Source organism: Maniola hyperantus, chromosome 17, assembly GCF_902806685.2.
Source record: "Maniola hyperantus chromosome 17, iAphHyp1.2, whole genome shotgun sequence".
NCBI classification, from domain to species: Eukaryota; Metazoa; Arthropoda; class Insecta; order Lepidoptera; family Nymphalidae; genus Maniola; species Maniola hyperantus.
Genome location: NC_048552.1, coordinates 2,643,612 through 2,670,644, shown reverse-complemented (window position 1 = coordinate 2,670,644; position 27,033 = coordinate 2,643,612). Strand labels below are relative to the sequence as shown.

The 27,033-nt window shown below is 36.8% G+C and overlaps 1 protein-coding gene across 3 annotated transcripts in view; it reads right to left on the bottom strand.

The window, feature by feature from the left end:
* Positions 1-128: 128 nt before the first annotated feature.
* Positions 129-27,033, bottom strand: part of nAChRalpha1 (nicotinic acetylcholine receptor alpha1) — a 324,378-nt gene continuing 297,473 nt past the window's right edge. For all 3 annotated transcript variants that reach the window (XM_034977650.2, XM_069504399.1, XM_069504400.1), the window contains 4 exons: positions 17,136-17,316; positions 13,965-14,552; positions 12,721-12,996; positions 129-12,644 (listed from right to left, as the gene is read on the bottom strand). In XM_034977650.2, the coding sequence (XP_034833541.1) occupies positions 12,432-12,644; positions 12,721-12,996; positions 13,965-14,552; positions 17,136-17,316 (1,258 nt within the window). In that variant the 3' untranslated portion in view covers positions 129-12,431. The remainder of the gene's footprint in view (positions 12,645-12,720; positions 12,997-13,964; positions 14,553-17,135; positions 17,317-27,033) is intronic.

Sequence of the window (27,033 nt, the reverse complement as noted above, 5' to 3'; positions counted from 1 at the left end):
ATATTATCCAGATACCTATAAATCACGGCAGTCAGCAGCATCCGATAATTTGTTTCCGCCTTTAAGCAGCCGTAAAAAATCCTCAGTTTTACATAATAAATGAATGAAAATTAAACACTCAGTTTATTATTAACGCATAACATTTAATATTTATAGTTCATATTTATAATACATTTCAATATTAGCGTAAGAAGTCATGAGTGTATTCATAATAGTACGTGGTAGTGCTTGATTTTAATTAATTATTTATTATTAACATTACAAAATGGGACTTAACGTTAAATCCTTAACATTAAGTTATTTATGTATAATTATTTCGCATTCCTTACACGTTACCTTTACTTAACGTTAACATAATTTATCATTGTGTTTTCTTCTATTTATATTACACGTTTCATTGAGCTATCATGACTTAAATTACACTTTTTTCGAATATATGTATAGCATAGTGCATTCACCTTATAATTATTAAGTTTAGTGGCTAATCACGTTCGTCGTAGTACAAATAATTTCGAATGAACAAATTTTTACTATGCTAAGTCTAGTTTAATGAATTAATTATTATTGCGTAAGTACCCTGAATGTAAGTTTTCAAGTAAAAAAACGTGCCACGCGCATTACGTTAATCTGCCAAATCTATAATATAACGAATCCAAACTAAAAAAAGGAAAATCGTGTCCGCTATATTGTGAAGTCTAGGCTAGAAATATATTTTGATTCAAAACACATTAATGGATTTTGTCCATCGAAAATTTTCCCTAGAAAACCCATTGAAAATAAAAATGTATAGAATCAAAATATAATTCTAGCTAGGTCACATTATGGCGGACACGATTTCCCTTTCTAAGTGTGGACGTGTTATAGAGACTTCAATTCTTAAAGATAGATTTACGCCAACGCACATGTTATATTAGCTAATCTCTAGTAACTTGAAACTTTACATCAGGGCCGCCTTTGAAGTATTTTCATAGAAGTCAGTTACTTTGTCCGTAACATTACATTGTACCTTACATTAAAATAAATTTAGGAATTTTTTCGTGTAGATATCTATCTATTAACAATTATTTTGTTATATTAATGTGGTGTTCCTTTTGCGTGTGCCATTTTCACCGGTCGCAATATTTGTGCGTAAACTGTAAATTTTTAAAAACTAACTTTTAACTGTCAAATAATAAGTACAGTACGTAGCCAAAAGTGATGAACATCGATCTTTAGAAGGAGACAGCAGATTTGCAGACTGTATCGGTCGTTAAGACCGACAAATCGTCATATGGGTATGAGTGACAGAGACAACGCTCTACAAAGATGAAATGTCATACTAAATTTTTTTTAAAGAAAGTTACTAAATTTTTTATGTTGGTTAATGCAATAAGAACTTACTTATAAGATTCCTTTTTATATAGCAATATAAGTAGGTGACTAAACTCCCTAATAATCAAACTGGGGACGTAGATATTTACAATTTTCACACAAATATGCCGTTACTCGTGACTAGAAAATGTGTAACGAAAAATTCAAAACTAACAAAAAAATTATTACAACTAGTAGTAGAGGACATTAATTATATTATACGTAATATTAACAATTTAATTCAAAATTTACGGAACGTACATTGAATCCTTATTCTACACAAGTCGCCAATGCGATTGACTCAAATGAAACTCTAAAGGATTTACTAACAATTTAAGTATAATATGCTTTTGTTACACGAATAATTGTTTGAACGCATTCGAACTATAATCATACAAGAAATTTCTAAACGCAACTGAAGAGAATAAAATATTACGTCACAATTGCAGCAAGACACCGCGACAATCGCGACACACAATGCGACTTTGTCTAGCACAGAGTACTGAAGTAGAAAAGTTTGTTTAACGCTTGGAAATTACTTGTGCGACACAATTTTAACGTAAACCATGCAGTACACGTTGTCTACACACATTTATTATGGACAAAATTGTGACTGCTTTATTCATGCCCACTAAAATCGAAACGTATGCCATTTTGGTGGCAAATTATAATGGAAACATTTTGTTACTTATTAGCACGGGCAGTCGACAAACGCAAAGTGATGTAAAAGAATTGTACTTGCAGAATTATAGTGCCCGGGAAACAACTTGGGCCTGCAGCAGCGTAGTGGGAGAATGTTGGCGAATCCGGGAAGCGAAAGTCGACGTATCAACCAATCGCGTGCGCGTGCACTCACGCCGACTGATCAGCCAATCGCGTGCACCTGCCAGTCGCCAGACAATAGCGTCAATACTAAAGTTGTTTTCCGAGCACAGGACAAGCAACTAATATCTTTCCAAGAATATAGTGTAAAGGTCATAAAATATGAGCGGTCCGGAGCTAGTTTAACAGGATTATCACTTATGCAACTACAGGTTATGGCTAGCTTAAGGCTTTTGAGAATACCAATAGATACTACGAGTAGATACTGTAATCCAGGTATAGTTGTCAGTTTATTCTGTACTTGGCTTTAATTTATATCAGCTAAATTATATTATAAGGGCTTATTTTAATCGGTAGATAAAAAGTATGCGAGGTATCCCCAATAGAGGAATGGCGACTAAGGTAGATATTTAAAATTGGGAGAAAACACCAGTGCTTATAAATCACCCGCTTTTTGAAAAAGAAACGAAAATAGTTCTTCATAATATGCTTTAGAAATGACACGGACTCCGAGTGCGGCACACAATAATAGTCAAGCAAAATTATAAGAGTAAGTAGTTTGGAAGTGTCTACAAAAATAAACTCAGTGTGCGGAGCTTCAGGCTGTCTTTTCAACTAAAATGCTTGACAATGCAGCAATAAAAAGACAGTTAAAAATATTTCCTTCACGTCACAATAAAAAGTACACAGCTCAATGCACACAATAAAACTGCAATGTGAATTTACTGACAACTGACGTATTAAATTGTGCAGAGCCAACGTGTGTGTGGGCCATAAGTCCGAGAGATCGCACTAAATAACCTTACCGCTCGCACTTTACGGCCTCGTGTACAACTTTTAGGTTCCTCTCTGAAACGGGTGTGGTCGGTATCAGTTGAGAATCCTAGTAAGTCAAAGAAAATTGAGAGTGTCTTTCTATAGACGTTTCGATTGGTGATAAAGATAAACTTAGAGCTAGATAACCAATTTTCGGAAACATTTTATAGATAACAGCTTATGCTCGCGATTTCGTTCACGTGGACTACACAAATTTCAAACCACTATATTACCCATTTTCGACCCTTAAAGGGTTAAGGGTCGAATTTTCAAAAATCCTTTCTTAGCGGATGTCAACGTCATAATAGCTGCGTACCAAATTTCATCGTTCAGATCCGTTCAGTAGTTTGAGCTATGCGTTGATAGTCAGCTTGCCAGTCATAGATACTACGGATTTGGAATAACTAGATACCGCCTAAACCATGCCTATTTTTCTTATTTACAATAATGTCACCTGATTCATTTAATAATGATAAAAACACGCAATTACAAGTTTCAATCGCCACGCGTCCATTACAACAAAAAGTGTACAGCTCAATGCGCATAATAAAACTGCAACTTGAATTTACTGACAACTGACGTATTAAATTGTGCAGAGCCAACGTGTGTTTGGGCCATAAGTCCGAGAGATCGCACTAAATAACCTTACCGCTCGCACTTTATGGCCTCGTAAACAGCTGCTCTCTGAAACAGGGCTGCGGTCGGTATCGGTTGAGAAACCTAGTAAGTCGAAGCAAATTGAGAGTGTCTTTCTATAAAGGATACTAGACGTTGCGATTGGTGATAAAGATAAACTTAGAGCTACACTTTGAGCTAGAAACCAATTTTCGGAGAAATTTTATTGATATAATACCACGGACTCAGAATGGCTAGATGCCGCATTTCTTTAAGTAAAAGATTTTAAAAAAGTGTTGTAAATATTAGTTACGGCGTAACGCCGTAACTCAGTTAAAAACAAAAAATATCTCTAAATTGGTTTTTTCGTAAAATTTTCATCTGTAGTTTTTTTGTTTTAAACATTGATAGGTTATAAAATACATTATATTAAGCTTGGCAATATTTCTTTCACAATTTCTTACAATTTGTCTGTCCACTTCGCACAAGGACTAAAATTAGAGGCACAAACAGAGCATAAGAAAATTTACGATAACTTTAGAGAAGTCGCTAAGAAAATATAAGGCACAAATAAAGATTTGAATAAATTAACTGTTTATTAATGTTGTTGTCTTCAAAAATTCTTAAGCTCATTCAATTATGTTACTGAATAGATCAAAAATTTTAATATTTCAAAAAGTAAACAGTAATTTATATAATTACATACAGAACACAATACACAGAAACATCTGATTTTGATAATGTGAAGTATAAATTAAACTATGTTAGAGACTCTAAAACAATTTTGTATACCTACTATAATCGTTATTTCAAAGTTAATTGCGCAATGATTTTATATATTTTGGTCTATCCAGTAACATAACAAATAAGCAATATTACCGAAATCTTCACAACAATTAAATGACGATGAGAAATATTTTTTATAATTTTTTAGTGTTTTTACCTACACTTCAAGGAAATTACTAAATAATTTTAAATACATATCAAAAATTGCGTAACCGGCAGGAATCGAACCTGCATCTTCTGGGTTCGTGCCCGATGCCTTGACCAACTCGGCCACGGTTTCGCTTACCGCCAGCTTGCCGCCAGTGACGAAATTTGTGGTACGTATGTTCTCGACGTATGAGTGTGTATGGACGCGAACCCAGAAGATGCAGGTTCGATTCCTGCCGGTTACGCAATTTTCGATATGTATTTAAAATTATTTAGACGATGAGAAATGTTAAACGAAACATACACATCGAGTACAATTTATGTACCTTTGCATATGACGACATTTTAACGCGTTTTTGACGCGCGATTTAAAGACGCGCACAGCTACATAATGGATTTGGTAACGTGTCTAAAAGTACCTGTCCTAAATCAGACTGAATACCCTAAACACTCACTTACATCATCGTAATTTTATCCAAAGTTAAACATTTGTGACAGAAGTTAGCAGGAGCTGTTAAGGTAATCCTCTTAGCATTTAAACAAAGTGATAAAAAAACTGTGCCTGTATTGTGTTGGCAATTCATTTAAGTTATTCCTGTCATGCTTCAACTGTGCGTAAAGAAATCGTCATGTGCAAAGGCTCTAACATTAAAAATCAAAAAGGTCTTTTTAATTTATATCTGTATTTACATCTAATCGTGTTGGAAGCTCAACGCAAATTTCGTGTGGTTTTCTTTTCTACTTATTTATATACGACTTAATACTTTACAATTTGCATCTTATCTAGCTAGAGAGCGAAAATTGAAAAATGTTTTACAAATATATGAGGGGAAAAGCTATTTAGAAAAAAAACAAATAATATTCAGGTGACATTCGAAATTTGTAGACAAAAGTAGAACAGCATTTTCTTAACGACAATGTAGAAATTTGTAATAAACCAAATGATCACTTTAACGTGTTGCTTGTAACTCAGTAGCTCAGTGAAGACTTTGTTTTATTTAACGACAAAACTGATATTGTTTAATAAATAATTTGAACTTCAATACAATAAAACTCAAAAATGGAATCTTACGTCACTTTTGGAAGACGTTTGATTAATTAAACATGCAAATATACCTAACTTACGTAGATATTTATAAGTTTAAAGAGTATATTACAATATCTTTATGCAGATATCGACGAGATTACAAACGACAAAGGAATAAACGATAGACGTGCAATAAAACATATCTCCAAAAGTGTTATAGAAGAAATTGCTATACGAAATTCTAGATTTCGATGAACCTAATTATAAAGCGTTACGGATTATCTGTCAACCATTCGAAAAACTAAGACTTAAAATTACGTGTACGATGAATGGCGTTCAAAACAACAAATCAAAGTGACCTAAAACAAGTGATTCAGAATTATTGCTGAATGATATAGTCCTTATGAATAAATAAAATGTAACATTAAATACAGCTATGACACACATCCACTACTCATCTAATTATAGCACTAAAGGTACTGTGAAAGGAACGTAGAAAAATAACTTTAATATTATTTTTAATTTCTATGTTGATCAGCTATATTTACATGTCAACATTTCGGTTAAGTTGATTCTTAAAATTACTGACAGCCATGTGATAGCTGACTATGAGCTCGTAGTCCCATCACCCGATGCAGACAAATAAGCTGTTGGACAGTTGATCAAAGCAATGAACGAACTAAGATATAATTATTCACTTTTCCAATGATTTATTTTTAACTAGGTCGATAAAAACATGAATAGGTCTAGTACCTATAATAAAGAAAATAGAATCCTAAGCCGAAAAAACCTTGAAAATAAATTGGACAATGTTTACACATTTTGTAAATATTAACAATAAACCAGGCGTCTATTCTCAAACAACACAAAGTTTATTAAGAATAAAAAAATATTAGTACTATAATTACCTATAATAATCTACACCTACTTTAAAAGAATATAAGTGTGGTTAAAGACATCATAATAATACTTTTTTTGTTTCGAACCATTGGATATTTTTAAAAACACGATTCGTGTTGTCTTCACATAATGACTAGATATTATTTGAAATATTTTTGTAAGAACAAAATAATTATTTTTAATTTCAATTGGAATTGACACATGTGAAACTTAAATGTGGAACAACAAATTTGTCAACCATCGCGCTTCCGAACTGACTCATTCGTCGACTAACTCTAATAAACATTGAGAAGCTAAAACACCACTTATATTCAATATACTTATTGATATATAACTTATTGACGACGTGACTCTAGCGTTATTTATTGTTAAATTTATTATTTACCTATCTACCATCAGATATACGACAAAACTACTCTCGCTTACCCGTTTATCACCCGAAACATGCATATTACACAGACGTAATATTCTATAATAACGACTTTCTCCAACGACTTAATGAGATCAAACGTAACAGGGAACAAAGAAGGATAAACTTACAAACATGTCTTTCAGACGACAATAACGAGAGAACAACCAAGGTTTACGAATCACAGAAACTATTAAAGTAGAATTGTGAGCGAATTTTATTTACTGGATACGACCCGTAAGATGACTCAAAGTTGAAGACGAAATCGAAAGCCTTACCGTAATCAATACCCCATTCGTACTAAAGATTTAGGAATTAATCGTTGTATCGGCTTAGCTCATCCAGTTTCGACAAATCTAAGGGCCCTATGCTAGGTAATTTACATTCACATTATTTTAGATCGAAATACGAGTCCTTTCAAATCTTCCCGAGACTAATTGCGAAACAATTTAAACGTGGTACTTATTACGCCGTTAAATCACTCTCAGCTTCAATTTCACGCTCTCTTTGACACAAAGTATTTACAATGTTATTTTCATTTGCATTTCTTACATCGCAATCGACTATCATTTATTACGATTACACTTTAATCACGACAACACTCGTCCCTAATATTGTATTAGCCTATGGTGTTTTTTTTTAGAAAATCTATCTATTATTTCATTATTATTATTTGCAGACATATAAAAATAACAACAGACCATTACCGTTTATTTTCTAGCAAATATCTACAATAAAAGTCGGAAAATCACGGGATAGTGAGGGAAGCCTGTGGACTTAACTAATCTTTAGTTTTATCGAGTAATATTACTAATTTGGTGTGTGTTTCGGTGCGTGCAATAGCACATTCCTACTTTTAGTTTTACCGACGTGATTTTGTTAACCTTATAAGAAAATTAATGATACCAGTAAGTTGAACAATTCCATCCAAAAATTCCATTGAAGATAAAACTGGCTTGAGTACCTATCTAATGCCAGTGTCACAACTTCAGCAGCAACCGCGTACGAGATAAACTTTGATTGAATACAAGTTGCCAAGTTTTACAAGTTCTGTGTTATTACAAAGTTAATTTTTAATAATCTTTATATTTTTCAATTACAAAATAGGTAGCATTTGTTTTGTGTTTTAATTTGATGTGGATGGTAAAACAGTGAATTACATAGTCACTACATATTATTATAAATTATTAAGTTCCTTACCGCACTGAGTGCGTCTTCGTTTGCGGGCCAATCTCGGAAACAATACGGATTTCGCCAAAAGAAAAAATCATCCCACCTGAGATCTTCCGTGGCATGCGCTGCGTAAATAGTTAAAGTAACACGAAATGGGATAGTTTCTCTTCCAAGAAATGCCTGTGCGGGTCACTAGTTTTTTACATTAAAAAGTTTGTTTAGAACATAGTATTTGGCAACTTGTAGCAAATCAAAGCTTCCAAGGATAGCGCACTCCATCCATCCATTCCATTGAGTTCAGCTATTTGTTAAAGTCTAGATTCCGTTTGGTACTTCCTACGTAGCGATATGGTCGTGGTCTGTTCCAAACGCCGTAGGCTGCGTCTGGCGTAATGCTCTACGCGGCCGACCAATGCTTAAGGTGAAAACAAACTATCGGACGTGTCCGTAAGCTTCAACTGACAAGCGCGACAGATAGGTGTGCAGTCGTTTGGAACGCGGCTTGCGGATTTCAAAACACCTAGAGGCCCAGAATTATATCGGACGTCCGAGCGCTCAAAGACGACCCAAGGTTACGTCCGCTACTTACGTTCGATAGTTTGCAATTCAGTGTACATTTTATCATCCAGATACCATATAAAGTCACAAGCGGTCAGCCACGTCCGATAATTTGTTTTCACATTTATTAACATAGAAATGCACCTTACAGCCGCACTCAGAGTAGCTTAATCGTTAGTTAAGGCATTCTTATCCATACTAATTAGTGCCTTAAGTAACTATCAAGCGACTCTGAGTGCGGCTGATAGTGATATTGGTTACACGCCTGATGCGGCACACGCCTACGGTGTTTATAAGAGACGACGGTCTATGACGTTACGCACATACCATATTAAGATTTAAAACACTCAGAGCTGCTTACTTACAACATTTTTGTGACTTCTCTTAAGATTGAGCTAATATTAAACGTCTTTCAACCTTTAGCGAGCGTTCAAGGGCTGCTTGAGCACCTTCCGTATCCCCACGTACAACTAACGCATTTTTACGTATTCTCTAATCTACTCTAGCCGAATGTATCGCACTTATTGGCACAAACAGCTATACACATTCAATAACACTTATAAATATTGAGACGAATCACACAAAACAGATTGAATTATTTTATTATAACCATCCCTGTTTTCCTAACTGTACCCTTAGTACAAGTTTGCATATCTCGACAACGTTGATGGATTTCCAGTATCGAAACACTATGACATTACAGTAAAATTAACCTATAAATAGATACTTCTTTTAAGCTGGAGATTGACTTGTAACATTTTGGTTTAATGTATCGAGTTTTTGTAACCAAACCGAAGACTGACTTGTAATGTTAGTTTGTAATGTATCATTCGTGGCGAGCGCCGCGTGCTCCACTCGACTGTCGGTTTTTTCGCGAATTCTTTTTGAGTGTTACATTACAAGTGAGTGCAGGTCTGCCATTTTGAGTTAAAATGGAGCACACTTGGGCCAAGAGCACGAATGATACATTATAAACTTACGGTTCATCAGTCTGTGTCGCCGTATTGTAACAAGATCGCCTTGAATGGTACATTACAAACAAACGGTACAATCAATCTTCAGCTTTAAAATTGGATACGTTCAATTATACTGGTTTTTATATTGTTACTACTGTTTATGGAGCGCTGCGTTGGCTACTCATGTTTCAAAACTTCGCCCTTAAAACAAGGCAAGGCAAAAAGTTAAATTGACCTAATTTTACTTTGATGCTATAGTGTTTCGGTATTCGAACTCTATCAACGTTGTCGAGTTATGCAAACTCGTACTAAGCCTACTGCTCGCTGTTGATTTTCTTTAATTAAAATATGAATAATACCTATCAGAGTTAACTAGGTAATCATTATCATGAGTTACTTTGACATATTAAATACGCGGCTCGAAATTTTTTTTATTACGACAAAGGCTACATTACCCTACGTTATGGGTCGAGGTGATGTCACACTTAACATGGTTAATATGAGTTAAGGTGTAAATGTTGGAATCGATTTCGAAATACGACCTATCTAAATTTATGAACGTGAATCGGTAACAAAAAATTGACTCCTAATAATATTAATGTTATACTCAAAAGCCCCAGGCTCTGTTGCTACTAGGTTTGACAATTAATCTTTAGAAGTCTTGGCAAAATTCCAAATTTTCGACTTTTTGACTAACAAACTAGGTACTCTTAGGATTGACCAAAAATATTTATTAGTCAAAGGTTTGAAGGTTTCTTAAGACCTCTTGTCAGAATTTATAATTTTCTAGTCAAACCTACGAGCGACGGAACTTCGGCCATTCGCTATAACATAGATCCTATTCTAAAACCAAAATAATAACGTTGGCTACCTACACGTTACAGACTAATAATGACCAACCTCAACAATGATTTATTTATTATCTACGACGAGTGATAGTGCCGATAGGTGAGTAAAAAGACTTTACAATACCTAGAGTCTTGGAATGTAGTAATAAAATGAACTGATTTTTTGTGTAGCGTTAGTTTATTTAAAAATCATGATTTTTATTTATTTTTAAAATAATTAATTAACGTCACGCTGTACGGAAAGTGATTAATGACATCACAAGGCGTAATATTTTTAATTTTTTTAACTTAAAAAAATATTTTTTAAGTTAAAAAACAACAAAGTGATCATATAAGGGTTCCGTTTTTCCTTTACGAGGTACGGAACCCTAAAAATGTCGTTTACGGATTGTGACGTCATTATCCACCTTCCGTACAGCATGACGTTAATATTAAAAATAAACAGAAATCATGATTTTTTAATTTATTCTCTTCTAATTCTAGTCCCATTAACTACCGCTGTACAAAAATCACATCATTTTATTACTACAGTCCAAGACCCTATTAGTGAAACTGTGAGACTAAAATCAGGGGAAGAAATTTGTGTACTAATTTTACCCTGTACTCTAGGATTAATGGAATACGGTACTTTGGTTTGAAAAATAACCAATATCTAGCAAATTGCAGACGTATTAATAGAACTTTCAGTCATTGCTTATATAGGACAAGCACTTGGAGATGTTAGTTATGAAAAAGCGCACTTAAAACAACGTGAACGACAACTCTTACAAAATAATAGTTCTTATTTTGGCCTTCGATACTATAGTGCCATCATGATCATCATCATGATCAACCCATCACCGGCTCACTACAGAGCACAGGTGTCCTCTCAGAGTGAGAAGGGTTTTGGCCATAGTCTACCACGCTGGCCAAGTGCGGATTGACAGACCTGGCCAAGTGCAGTTGGCAGTATTTGGCACATTTGAATTTTTTTTAATTAAACAAGTTATCAAACTATCTAAGAATATCGAATTTTATAAAAATTTAAATTACAATTGGCAGTCAATTGTGTTATAAATATATCTAATAAAACCATAATAATTATTATTATCACCGTCTCAACGTGACATTACAACTATGTTGGCATCATTATTATTATTATTTTGAGTATCATCAATCATCATGTCTGACGTTTCAGCTTACCTAGTATATCTACAATCCCTTACAGTAAACCTACGGGGGAGTTACGATTATTCGATTACTTCAATGAATCGATATTGTCCTTATGATTTTTACGCGAGTACGTAGTTTATAAAATACTAATAATGTATATTTTATAATATCTTTAATTCACCGGTAATACTAAAGTACATCACCTACAATGTCCGACTCTCATTGAGGACGTTTTCAAGAAACTGTAGTAATTTTCGATTAATATTATACGTTGAGTGAAAATTACCTCATTATTATACCTCATTATCTAATAATAATCGTGAATTGAGCTCGATTTATTCGAATTTAGTCCTTATATTATGGAAAGTAATATTTTCATTCGATATACTAAAAAATGTAACCAAATCAAAGTTAGTAATCAAAACATACCTCAACTATACAATGTTTGTGCGCTCATACTAATTAACATTTTTTAGTAAGAAAAATTGGATGATTAAGAAATTGAAAAAACATACATGTTACACTTAAAAAGTATATACGCTTAATACGGCGATTCGAATATAAAAATATTGACGGCGGATTCGACGTCAACACAAAACGCCCATGAACTTGAGGTTACTTTGTTCCTGATTCGACTAACGACGGACACAGTCTCGTGAATGAGTTTATCTATATAAAAAGACGGGTTTAGACACGCCAGGCGTATGAACGTCCGGTAGCGCGTCGAGCGTTTGGCACCACACTGAGCACAAGACAAGTTCTCGCCGCACAGATTCCACTAGGAGCCCTTACATCGATCATCCATGCCACCACATCACTATCAGCTCCCAGAACGTCTTCGGCGGCGAGTGACCGAAGACGTAAGACGAATTTCAGAGACCCGGGTCGCCTTCCGAGCCCATTTTGAGCAACTCCAACTTCTTCTTGGCAATTTTAGAGTAGAGAATATCTATTGGCTTCGCGTTGTCGTAGAATGTCGGCGCTCTAAATATTATTAGAGCCGTGCCGAGAACGCAGGCTATCGTGAACGCGAACAGGAAGATTCGGTCCAGAACCATCGCCACATACTTCCAATCATCCTCGACCTGCGAAACGAAATAGAAAATTAATATAAAGCTCATTATGATTAAAAAAATTGAATTGAATATCTCTACAACTCACACTCTCAAACTTATCCTTATTTTTAACATGCTGCGCTATAAACCTGGAACCTTCTATAGTCTTCTCCATCTCTCTCACAAAGGGTTTTTCTAGAGACGGACTGCAATCGTCGAGGTCTAAGCGGCAAGGGGATCCTGGGGGAGGGGAAAATAGTTCATCATCACCGCCTGGGGGTGGAGGCGGCGAAGGAGGCATTCCTGGCAACTCGTATTCCTCACAGGCCCATTCTTTGAACTTTCCGTCCATGTCATCGCCACCAAAGACGTCTGTGAGTACCTAAAATGGTAATTACCGTTATAAGTTACAATACGAGTAAATCTCAATAAGTTATTTACATTTTACAGAGAAGTAAAGAGGTCTTCTTCTTCTTCTACACTCTGGGCTGGATTCCGCACTTAAACGTTTCCGTCTGTTGTGCGTGCATCGCCCCTCCCCGCCGAAGTATTCACTCCAGCCATCCAAGCTCGCTCCAGAAGCCAAATAGACCGCCCAGGTTACCGAGGGCTAGGTTAAGCTCGCAGTACATCTAACAATAGAAGAAGGGAGTCGTACCGGAATACCCTGAGATTAAAACGTCAGTTTTCGTTCTGTGGGATCGGTGTATCGACGTAGCTTAAGCCGGCACACAATTAGGTTGGAGAGGAGGTTTCGGTTTCGTGCCACGTCTGCCGGATCGTATATATCGCGATCCGTCCGCAGCCACCAGAGAAACATAAATAACAGGGGCCTCGCGCGCTCGTTAAGCCCTCCGGTATTGAGTAATAAAGGAAAATCGAAATGGAATGAAATTGGGCTGGAAGCGATATCTTCTCGAAACACACGAAACAATGGATTTAGAATACCGTTGAAAGGAAGGTTTCCCAGAAGAGTCTTGCGACTGAGGACAATTAAAATGGCTATTGTTTAGAGCGGTTTGGAGGCAACCGGAATAGCGTTTTGTTTGTATTGAATACACTCCGATGGAAAATGTTTTGAATGAAGGAAACTCAATGAGAAAAAGTACGGTGTTTGTTTTATCGTTTTAAAAGGATTCTCTTAAGGCGAAACTTTATTTGTAAGAGCTTTCATAAATTTAATTAAACGTTTTTATACAGCGGAATTTACTTTAAGTTGTGGGTAAAGTGTATTTTTTGTACAATAAATTCTTCAAGAAGCAAGAATTTTTCAACTGACTTTAAATTAATTCTAATGTTTTATGAGTTTTGTTTGGATTGCTCCTTAGTATTTAATTCTGTTTTTCTTACCTCAGTTGGTTTATCATTTTCGTCATCGTCAGGCGGCTTTTCCGGCCTTTGTATACATAATATTCTGGGTAAAAAATCTATAAAGACTTTCCGCACCCACGGAGCCATATGGTGTGTAACTGGAGACCTAAAATTTACGTTTAGCACCACAATAGTGACTACGACTGATAATGTTACTAGCATCATAGTAAATAATAAATATTTTCCTAGTAAAGGGACCGTGAGTGACGTAGGGGGGATAATTTCTGCTAACAGTAAAAAGAACACGGTCAGTGAGAGTAAAATAGATATACAAAGTGAGATCTTTTCTCCTGAATCCGACGGAAGATAGAATACTAGAACTGAAAGGAAAGATATTCCAACGCAAGGGATGATGAGGTTGACCGTATAGAAGAGAGTTTTCCTCCTTAGGGTGAGGTTGAAAATTATATCAGGATAAGGTTGTTCGCAGCAAGAGTAGAATTTCTCATTCCTTTTGGCCGGTACCCGCATGATATCCCACTCTACCGAAATGTAGTACTCCGACAGATCGATGCCCATCCCTATGTCATCGGAGTCTGGTGTTTGTTTTAAGTGCCTCAAATCCACCTGCAAGAAATATAATGATATAATAAAGTAGTAACAGAAGTATATTGTATAGTCCGCGATAGGTCGAGATGGTAATCGGGCACACTCACACGTAGGGTTGCCAGGTCGCCAAAGCTAATAGCCGGATAGACCAGCCAGTTTGGCCGGACATTTGGGTACAAAGGCCGCACACCCTACATTATTGAGGATTTTGTGTCTTAGTATTAATAGGTAGGACAAAAAAAAATTTATGTAAAATCAAGCTTTTTTTATTATTGTCATAAATCTTGTTGTCAGGCGGCACTGCCGCCTGCGGGAGCGACCGCCAGTCGACTCGCCTGCGCTGGGCCACGCTCGTTTGCGAAACGTAAAAAAAAGCCGGACAAGCCGGACCCCGTTTATTTGGGCCGGACACGCAATCAAAAAGCCTACTTATGTCCGGCTTTATCCGGACGCCTGGCAACCCTACTCACACGTCTTTCGCGCTCGTCCGCACAGGGTTAGCAAGCGGGCTGTGTGGGTGTGCGGGTTACCTCCCCGATTGCCATCTCGACTGGTCGCGTAATATAGGTACATGGCACGGTTTTACTGCAAAATATAAACATGTCAATATCTTTTTGGTTTTAATATTTTTCCTTCTTTTTTTAAAATTTATTATTAACATACAAGAGAAAATTTCACTAAATAGGTAGCACGCATTGTAAAAACCACAGAGGTTTGACCCTCAATGCGTACGTCTGCGCATTACATCATGCCTACTTATATCATTTAAAAAAGACACATCCTACATAGTCGCCTCAAATCGATTTCAGATAAAATGTTGTATGAACTTTGCCATTTGGGTCCAATTTGGGTAATCACGAGGATGAATAAGCTAGTTACGAGTAAAGATCTAAACAATAATAACAAGCACAACAACAAAACAAAAACAAAAAGAAGACAAAAATATTATCATAATCCTTCGGTTCACAAACACAAAGTCGGTAGTCGTAGATGCGTGCCGTCGATCTATTTATAAGAAAGGAACAGACCAGATTTATTGGCTTCCTTAGTTTGATATAGATAGATGCCTCGGCTTTCAGAAGCCTATCTCTAAACTCTATCCCGAAGTTTTTATAGTCCCGCCTTTCATTGGCAAGCATATCTCTCCGACCGCATTATTTATCGGTTGGCAATTTATAATATTTATTCTGACATCGTATCAGAAAAGGTTAGGAACAACTACGTTGATCAAAATGCTTGATAAATACTGAGTACAAGACATAGGCAAAGGAATGCAAAACCTTTCATATGATCCCCCCTCTATATGTACTTATATAGTTAATATTATAGTTATCTTACTTCAAAAATTGAAAATACTAATTATTAGTTCATTTTCACACCACAATTTTTTTGTGTGATGTAACCACACGGTTTTTATATTTTCCCCCTAATGTCTGCTATAAGACCTACTGATCCTAGGTCACGGAAAGTACCCTGTAGGTTCCTTGACAGACCGACAGACAGACAGACAGACAGAAATACAACAAAGTGATCCTATAAGGGTTCCGTTTTTCTTTTTGAGGTACTTACCTACGGAACCCTAAAAAGTACCAATGAAAAGTGAATTTTAATTGAAATTCGGGAATGCAAATAAAACACGTTAGTATTATTGTATCAGATCAATCACTTTGCAAGAATGGAAAAGGCATTTTTCGCAATTGCTTTATCCCATTTAAATCCGTGTTACTTTTCAGTTTTAAATTGATTTTATTTTGTTTTACGGGAAAAATCTCTTAATAGGATTAAAAGTTTCTATTCAGTGCTGAATGGCAGTGAAATTGATTGTAGTTTTTTTTTTCTATTTCAATTTTTTTTTGCAAATTAAATTGGGATATACAAGCTTAATTCGCTATAATCTGCCAAAACAAACAAATCTGTATGATAAATCGTGAATAAAGGAGTTTTTTCGTAGTGCGCACCAAACAAATGTAGTTTGGCTCTCATTTGAATTTGAACCTACCAAACTTAATGAAATTTTGTAGATACTTTTTAGAAATTAATATCTATACCTATCTGTAATTTGCCCAGTTTCCGTTAAAATATTTATTTTCAAAGTTACACGGATTCAAGGATTTAAACAAACAAATCTTTTAGCTCGTGTAACTTTAAACTAGTATTTTAGCAAACCAGACACAGATATTAGTTCATAAACGTTCTAGAAAAAATTACAGATCTTGATTGGTTAATATTAGAATTAGAACCAATGTACGTAAACAGAGGGTGCTAATAAAACGCTAGCACAAACGAAGACAGGTGATTGATTACTGATAAGATACCAGTAAAAGACGCGAAAAATTAAATTTAAAAAAAAGTGTTTGTAAAAGTTTGCACTGTATTGCAAATAAAACATCTGACTGACGCTAGCGGTCAACAAACGTTGCGTAGATAAGTGCCGCGGGGTGCAAAACTCGGGTAATGCGTCGTAGGCGTATACGCTATACATTGCGGGTTTCAAAAACACTAAATCACTTAAACTGTATATGGAGAGTGCTGGGAAGTGCACTAGGGAAACTTCTCACAACCCTCAGCAATGAGAAATAGGACGCAGACAGAGAGACTTACCGTATACCCATCGTAACTCCAAGAGCCAAACTTCATAAAGCAGGTCTGCTCATCAAAAGGGAAGTACTCGACATCGATCTCGCAGAAGGACTTGTAAATAGCGGGCGGTTTCCAAATGACTTTTCCGTCGTGGTGGAGGATTGCTTTCGTCATTATCGTCACTTCGTAGTTGCCATCCGCACTGTAACAAAAGGTGGTGTTGTAGTAAAAGGCAAGGACTTAAATAAAGCAAACATTATAATTGTAGATCATCATCAACTTATTAACGGCCCATTACTGAGCTGAGGGTCTCCTCTCAGAATGAGAGAATTTGGCCAAAGTCTTTTACATGTGCAGATTGGAAGACCACACATATTTGAGAAAGTTATAGAGAACTCTTAGGCATGCAAGTTTTTCTTCACCGTCTAAGCTATATTAAAATTTTTTAACTCTGAAAAGTCAGAGGTGCGTGCCTGGGATCAAACCCCTGACCCCCTAACTAGGAAGCCAATGTCTTAGCCACTAGGTTATCACTGCTTAAGTAGCTAAACTATAAAGAACTATGAAATGCTAATAATCTAATGGTTACATTTATTTGCAGAAGTGGATGACACTATTTGGAAAACTAAAATAAACCAACCATACGATTCCGTATAGAATAGTTATGTAGCTTGAAATGAATCTTAATCGCTACGAACTATTCAAACCAAATGAACATTTAAATACAATATTACCTCCAAATATCTTTAATTAAACAAATAACTCTATCTATTTTACAGGATCAGAGTCCTCAACAAAACATTAATTTACTTCATGTTTGTTGATCCAATCCGCAAACCCTTTTGTATTAGCAGCAATGATCCCGGTGCTATTACACGCGCGATTATCAATTAAAACGATATCCATTACTGGTTATTTGCGAGATAAATATTATCTCAAGTACCGACGATCACCAACGTAATTGATTAACGACTGGTTGTGGGACCGCAAATAGCAAGCTGAGCTTCTGAGTACATGGTCCGAAGTGATACATTGACGTTATATATTGTATTCCCACTAAGCTTGGACTCGACGTAAGAAGACAAATCTGATGTTATAAAACTTACAGCGTTTGCCACTAAGCATTAGTTGCTAGTTGCGCTTTAGAAATAACTCAGCTCTTAAAAATGAGTTCTTATTTCTAACAAAGGTAAAAATAAGCTTACACTATTGTAAGTGTTGCTGAAAAGTTTTAATGTACCTGTCTAGACACGAAGACATGAAAAATATAAAGTAGACAGCTCGGACTCTCAAGTAGGTAGAGCAGTTTAAATATTCATTTCTCAAGAAAAAGGAGGAGCATTAATAATCCAAATAAGACTGTCTGTTCAGATAAAAGAATATAATTCTCAAGGTTATCTGAAAACTAGATGATTTATAAGTTATCTCCATTCCAAATGTTAGCTAAATCGGTTCAAGCATTGTAACCTTAAAGAGTAACGAACATCTAAGCTCCTAAACTTTTATATTAAAAATATTATTAAGATTAAAATATAAAAAGAAAAGTAGTGACTCGTCAACACCTAGTCCAAACTTTTGGACATAGAAATCTGAAATTTTGCCCAGAGTTCACTTTATAATATAGTAAAAGGAACAACGTCGCATTTTCCGAAATACCCACAGGAGCAAAACTGCAGGCAATCAATAGTAGTCAATAATATATTATTTTCTTAGTAACAAAATTAAAACAGTAACAGTTGTTAATTTTCAGAAGTTAAACAAGATTAATTCGTACCAACGGAGAACTAAGTAAGTTAACATTTCCAAGAGCAAAATCTCAAACGACAACATGAAGACTCTCAAAGATCGGAAAATCAGTTTAAGTCAAAATTAAGATGTCAATTTTGTTCAAAACACTTCGTTCGAGACGAGGCTGAAGACGAATAAGGGCTTGGTTAGATGGGCGGAGTATTTCTTTTAGTATAGAAATAGAAAGATTTTTTGAAAAAGAAAAAGATGTTTGGAATGCCATTCCCACCGAGAAGAACCAAGATACTTCTGTTCTGTTCAAATGTTCAATCTACTGTATTATCACATTGTAAAAGTCATAGCAGTGCACTCATTCCCACAAATGACTTTCCGACTTTCCGGAGGCGGAATGTAAAGAGTAGAATTCCAGTCTGCCTATCTTGTAAATCGCCGATTTTTTAAAAACAGAATAAGCTGGCACATGGCCACAGATTTGCTTTGCTTATAAAGTAGTTTGCTTGGGCAGTTACTGCAATGCGCCTACTTGCACTGAATTTGTGAGTTACGATAATGTGCAAGTGATCCCTGAATCGGAAAATGGCTGTTCGAGAAAATAGAAGCACCCCAAAAAATTTTTTTTTCCAAAATTTTATTTTACCACTTTGTCAGCTCACATTAACAGCTATCTAGTACTACAGCCATTCAGATAAGCCGCGGACGAACGGTCAGACAGACAGACAGACGGACATGGTGTAACTATGAGGGTACATTGTTGACTACGGAACTTTAATAACCGCCTCAATGCCGTTGAAAACACTTCGTTCAAGACAAGACTGTGGGTGACTTAAGCAAATTTTGTTGTCGGTACGTCTAAAAGCGTTGTCATAGCCAAGTTTCACATCCGTGAAAATTGTCTCATAAAATATGACCCGTGGTGTCTTCCATTATGTAGCGTGGTGCCATTAAAAATAAAGTTTACACCGAATATTCGCGAGAGCTTTTAGAGAGTCACAGGTGCATTATACGGTAACCTCTATCTGTTTAAATTTAAAAATATGACCTCCACGTCTCGCAGCAACTCCTATTTGCATGACGTACCTACTCCCACTAACTAAAATAACGTTGGACGTTAACTAGTAACTATATTATGCTTTTATACAGCAGAATTATGTAGGGAAGGAAAGGTATTGTTTTCGGTAAAGTTAAAAAGTAATATCAAATGAATTTAGCGAATGACAGTAGTAGTTACTGAATTTTTGCCATGTTCTCCAAGCTCTGCTAAGTCGCGAGCATAAGCTAGTGAGGCAAATGGTTATTGGTATTGAATTGTGTTTAGACAGTATAACAATAGCACTAAGTTTTTGCTAGCGTTTTGGTTACACCCTGTAAATTTGAATTTACAAACAAAGAAGAACATGAAACAGGAACCATAGCTACATCACATTGCTTTTGAAAGCGATAACCCTAAGAATATTTAATTTTTTTCACGCAGTCGTACAAAAATAATACTTGTGCCGCACCTGCGTCGAAATTAAATAAACGTAAGGAGACATTTTATGGGCTGAAGCGAAGACCTATCAAGAACGGGAATTGAGGCTCCACAGAAGACGGTAATAAAGTTTCTGCGGGAGAAATATATGGAAAAATTTATTTTATCCCTCGCTCACACGACAAATGTATTGCCTATTGATATTTCGAGCAGATAAGTCATGGACGGTTCGCGAATGATGTATGAAAAACTTGAAAATAAATATTTTAAGAATAAGATAGTAAATATATTCGTACACTAGTTTTAACATTATTCTTGTCAAGAATTTGATTAAGTACGTTTAAATCATTTGAATAATGTTATTCAACTTTGATAAAATATGTACCTTTAAAGTTGAACAGTTAAATATGTATCAAATTTGATATACATTAGCTACATTATTGTAACACAGTTTTTTTAAATAACACAGCTATTACCGTTTCCCTAGCGTTTATGTTCCTACGTAAATTTGAAGAATAAATAAATTATTAAATTATTATTATTGGGGCAGTTATTTTTTTACAAGTAGAATATCTACTAAGTACATTAGACCAAACGATTAATCCTCGTTTTTTCCCTCTAAGATACAGGTAAGATAGCAATTATATTATTCAAGATGGGATTTAAACCTACGTAATATTTGATTTGACTTAGTCGACGTGCAGCTACTAAGGTTTCATAAGCTGTAAGGCGTTGGATTAGAGCTCCTTGCTTACGAATATATTATGCTACATGCTATATGTGAGGATATAAGCAAAACAAGAGTGACAATTCGACAAATCGATCGCAATTCTGAGAACGGGTTCAGGACGCTGGCAATTGCTTTTCTGTGAAACTAGCATGTCTACACAAGTGCTCACAAGTTCTGTCCAATCATGCGTAAAGGGGCATCCTTTATGCATAATACTCAAGTAACAATCGTAGGTATTCTGAAGGAATTGTAGATGGCGTCAATCATTGATATTGTTAGGAGGAATCTACTGTAGCGTCCATCAATAGGCGTAAGACTTTTTAGTAAATAATTGACTATCCTGAAGCAGAATTTATAACTTTTTCTTTTTATTTAGACGCCAAGTTAGTTCTTGAGTAGGACTTATGATTGATTGAACACAACATGATTTCAATTTTCAACACAATAGAAAAAAAAAATGTTTTTCCTTAAATTTCGATATTAGGTCAACCCTATATTATAGGCCTACTACTATAGAATAGGCGCCTTCTAGGCAAACGCGTCCCATCTTAGGCCACATCATCACTTCCAAACAGGTGTGATCGCCTATAATGAATAAAAAAAAACCCTACTACACACCTACTGTGGTAAGTTACGCTGCAATGTAAGATGGTAATGGGCTAATTTGGATGCAGTTCAGAGTTATGATCATTTCAATGCGAGTACAGGAACCCACCTTGCCACGGTCGAAATCTTCCATCAGACCAGACCAAACCAGAGACAATTATAAATTCCAAAATTGACGCTGCTAGGAATGGAGTTTGGTAACTCCCCCTTGTAAGACCACGGCGCAATGGAGATCATTGAAAATTTAAATTTAAGTAGCAAGCAAATTACCAGTGCGCTGCCACTAGCCAGCTTTTCAGAAACTTATTAATCCGCCGCCCCTAGAATAATCCCATATTAAAATTTATTGGAAACAGCCGAAGAGAGTTAGTTCACAATTTGTATGTGCGTGGAAAAAATATCTGGCACAATAAGTGATCACCAGGCACCCAAGTCAGGAAATGCTAAAATAACCTGAAAGTGCCCTGAAAATATCGAATGAGCTTTTGAAAATCTCAACTAAATAATCTCTAAAGTTAGAGAACAAAACAGCACCAAGTCGTAATCAAAATGAATTCTCGAATTCATTGCAATAAAATAAAAATCTCTTTGGATTAGCTGTTTATCTACACTGAATTCGCTCAAACAATCGTTAGGTACTGCTTTTAGACTTTCTATCTGCAAAGATAAAAGTGCTCAGCTACTAATTCTTTTCTTTCCTTCGCAATTACAATTGAAAGAAGCGCCTGCTCCCGTTTGATGCGATTCAGCCAGTGTTTATCCTACCGTGCTTAATTCTACCTTGATGCTATTTAGATTAAGGCCTGCACTTATCGTGCCTTCCGCCTGGCCAACTTTAAGCACGTTCTCTGACCACATTTAAATTTCAACTCTATATTAAGAGCGATAAGCTACTTTGTGCTTTGATCGAGACGGTCGGATGGCACTAATGCATAGAAAAGCGGTGAACTGCCAGTGATAATAATGGGTGGTGTTGGGATATATGGGATTTAAAAACGGCTCTAAGTTGCTGAGATGGCTTCAATCGAATTACGGGCTTGAGTGACACGAAAAATTTTTCGCTGCTCTACTTTGCTTTTAATGGTAATAGTATATATCCGATAGACGTTTCTTTTTCTTCCAAATTGTTGTATTATCCATCGATTGGATATAAAACCCATACCACAAAACTGTCTAGAATGGCTTAGATCTAATGAATTAGAGCCTTCCATGCCACCAGTGGAGCAGACCAAACTCACTTTAGTATCCACAGAAAAAGAGTTGCACAAATTGCTTAAATATTTAGAATCTGTTGAAGAAGTCGGTATCGATTTGGAGCAGCATTCGATTCGAGATCGCTAGTTCAAGCTGGCGCTGAAGAGGATCCTATAGGAAACTGATCACGTGGGTATTAGATAAGCTAACCCCACAATTGGTGACCCCGACGTAATGAGTCTGCGGTGTGGGTGCCAAAAATAACCAAAAAGCCGAATAACATTAAACCTGTGGCTCTAGAGAAGGTATATAATGTACACAGCCATAATATTGCTTATGAACACCCATACCATATTAAACTGTCTAGAATGGCTTAGGCCTAACAAAGAGCCTTCCATGCCACCAGTGGAGCAGACAAAACTCACTTTGGTATTTACAGAAAAAAAGTTGCACAAATTGCTTAAATATTTAGAATGTGTTGAAGGAGTCAGTATCGATTTGGAGCACCATTCGTACCGCTCTTGCCAAGGTTTTACCTGAAAACTACTACAAACGTCAACGATTACATAATAGATGCCTTAGCCTGCAGAGCCACCAGACGGCTCAATTTGGCCAGCAAGTCACTCGCCGCTTTACTAAAAAAATACTGTGGCGGTGATACAGACAAATCGCATCACATGGCAGATTGGCGGCTGCACGCTGACGCCCGAAATGGTGAAGAATGTGCGCATTGACACGCACTTCTTGCAAAATACATGGCAGAGAATGCGCACAGATTTGTTGAAAGCGGCCAGCAGCAACCAATATCTCCTCCTCAAGGCCTTCGAGTTGAGCCAGCAAGTATGTAGTACGACCTACAACAAGCCAATAACCGATGAGGAGAGTCACTTGAAGCTGTATTCACGATTCCGAAAATTCTTAAAACCTTCCATGGCAGCGATTTAGACGTTCCCTCGTTGCAAAAAGACTTTGGAATATATGTGAAGAAATGTTTGATACATTTCGAGCCACCAGACTGCTCAATTTGCCCAGCAAGTCACTCGCCACTTTGCTCAAAAAATACTACGATCTGATACAAATAAATTGCATCAGATGGCATATTGGGGGCTGCGCCCGCTGACGCCCGAAATGGTGAAGAATGCGCGCATTGACACGCACTTCTTGTCAAATATATGGCAGAGAATTCGCACAGATTTGTTGAAAGCGGCCAGCAGCTACCACTATCTCCTCCTCAAGGCCTCCGAGTGGAGCTAGCAAGTATGTGGAATGATGTACAACAAGTCAATAACTGACGAGGATAGCCACTTGAAGCTATATTCACATATCCGAAAATTATGAAACCTTCCATAGCAGCGATTCGGACGTTCCCCGATTGCAGAAGGACTTTAGAATCTATGTAAACGGAATGTTTGATACATTTCGAGCCGTCAGATTTCTCATTTTGCCCAGCAAGTCACTCGCCGATGCGGGGCTGATACAGACAAACCGTATCAGATGGCAGATTGGTGGGTCTGACGCCCAAAATGGAGTAGTATGTGCGCATTGACACGCGCTTCGTGCCATATATATGGCAGAGAATGCGCACAGATTTACTGAAAGCGGCCAGCGGCGACCACTATCTCCTCAATATGAATACCCATACCACATAGAACTGTCCCATTTCACACCAAGGCTGGAATGGCTTAGACCTGATGAAAAACCTTCCATATCACCACCAGTGGAGCAAACAAAACTCACTTTTGTACCCACAAAAAAAGAGTTGGACAAATTGCTTAAATATTAAGAATCATTTGAAGGATGGATATGGATTTGGAGCACAATTTATACCGATCATACCAATGTAACTGCAAATGACCACAAACGTCAGTGATTATATAATAGATGCCTTAGCCTGTCGAGAATATAATGTACAAGTTGAATGAGGTATTTAGCAATTCCGAAAATTCTTAAAATCGTCCATGGCAGCGTTTCGGACGTTCCCTGATTGCAGAAGGACTTTGGAATGTATGTAAATGGAATGTTTGATACATTTCGAGCCACCAGACCGCTCAATTTGCCCAGAAAGTCACTCGCTGCTTTGCTCAAAAGCAACTGCAGCAATGATACAGAGAAATCGCATCAGATGACAGATTAGCGGCTGCGCCCGCTGACGCCGAAATTTTGACGTATGTGCGCATTGATACGACCTTCTTGCAATATATATATGGCAAAGAGTGCGCACAGATTTACTGAAAGCGGCCAGTGGCGACCGCTATCTCCTCCTCAAGGCCTTTGAGTTGAGCTAGCAAGTATGTGGCACGACGTACAACAAGCTAATAACCGACGGGGATATCCACTTGAAGCTGTATCCACCAATCCGAATTTTTTTTAAACCTTCCATGGCAGCGATTCGGGCGTTCGCTGACTGCAGAAGGACTTTGGGATATATGGATATATGTTTGATACATTTGAGCCGTCAAACTTCACAAATTGCCCAGCAAGTCACACACTCACTTGTATGTAACAAAGCGGCCAGCGGCGACCACTATCTTCTCAATATGAATACCCATACCACATAGAACTGTCCCATTTCACACCAAGGCTGGAATGGCTTAGACCTAACAAAAAACCTTCGATGTCACCACCAGTGGAGCAAACAAAACTCACTTTTGTACCCACAAAAAAAGAGTTGGACAAATTGCTTAAATATTAAGAATCATTTGAAGGAATCGGTATGGATTTGGAGCAGCATTCATACCGATCATACCAATGTTATACCTGCAAATTACCACAAACGACAGTGATTATATTATAATAGATGCCTTAGCCTGCCGAGAATATATTATGTACAAGTTGAATGAGGTATTCACCAATTCCGAAAATTCTTAAAATCGTCCATGGCAGCGTTTTGGACGTTCCCTGATTGCAGAAGGACTTCGAAGTATATGGAAACGGATTTTTGATACATTTCGAGCCGCCAGACTGCTCAATTTTCCCAGCAAGCCACTCGCCACTTAACTCAAAAAATATTGCGGGGTTGATACAGACAAATCGCATCAGATGTCGGATTATCGGCTGCACCCGCTGACGCCCGAAATGGTGAAGTATGTGCCTATTGACACGCACTTCTTGCCAAGTATATGGAAAAGAATGCGCACAGAATTGTTTCTAAATCTTTTAACACTGAAGAAAAGAGGACAAGAAGTGGCCGTGTAGTGAAATTAGCGAGTTTTATCGACCGTAGTTACGGTCTAGCCAGGGAGAACAGAATGTTTGAGTCCACTGGCCCTCTCGAGAGAATTCCCCGTTTACCCACTTCTCGCTACCATTTTATTTAAATTAAGTATCTCAGAAATCGGTTAAGTGCGAGTCAGACTCGCAAACGAAGGGTTCTGTATCATCGTTCAAGAAATAACACTTTTTATTTTATTTTTTATTTTCATGGCAGTAATTTTGAGATACAGCCCGCTAACAGTTTAGTAAAAGGGTTCCGTTGGGCACCTTTCGGATGTGAAACCCTAGTAAAGTACCTATTTTTTGCGTTTTTTATAACCCAAGATAAATCGTTACTGTTCCCAATATCAGGAATTATGATTAAGAGAGTTGCCAACTTCGGAAGTTATACAAATGTTAACCGTAAAATTGCTTCAACACTGACACGAGGATAATTCCAAAGTTCGTATTTGAAAGGGAGGGAAGGCTCTCAAAGGGAAGTTTTTGTCGCGGTTAGGAAGCCGTGATAAACTTGCTCAGTCATCGTGATAATGTAAAATAATGGTAGTCGTCCGAGAAAAGATAAGGGGACCGCCAAATAAAATCTCATTTTATAGACGAAGTTTGCGTTCATTGAAAGAAATTGGACTAGTAAAACTGAGGGTAGACGCAAGTTTGTTGAGAAACTTTCCCAAATTGATTTTATCGTAAATAGTTCTTGAGTTAGATTAATATTAAGGTCCGTTGCTAGGACTGGTTTGTATCTTTAAAGAAAGTTTTAGTTAGTACTTACGCCACTGAAATGTACGTATTGCTACGTTCAAAATGGCGTTATGATTACCCATCTCGCTGCGAAACTTATTACACAGCAGATTACAAACAGCACAACAAACAAGTAGATTACTTATTTAAAACTAGCTGATGCCTAGCTGGTGCTAGCATGAAATGATGAAAACCAACAACAAACACAAAATGTGGAT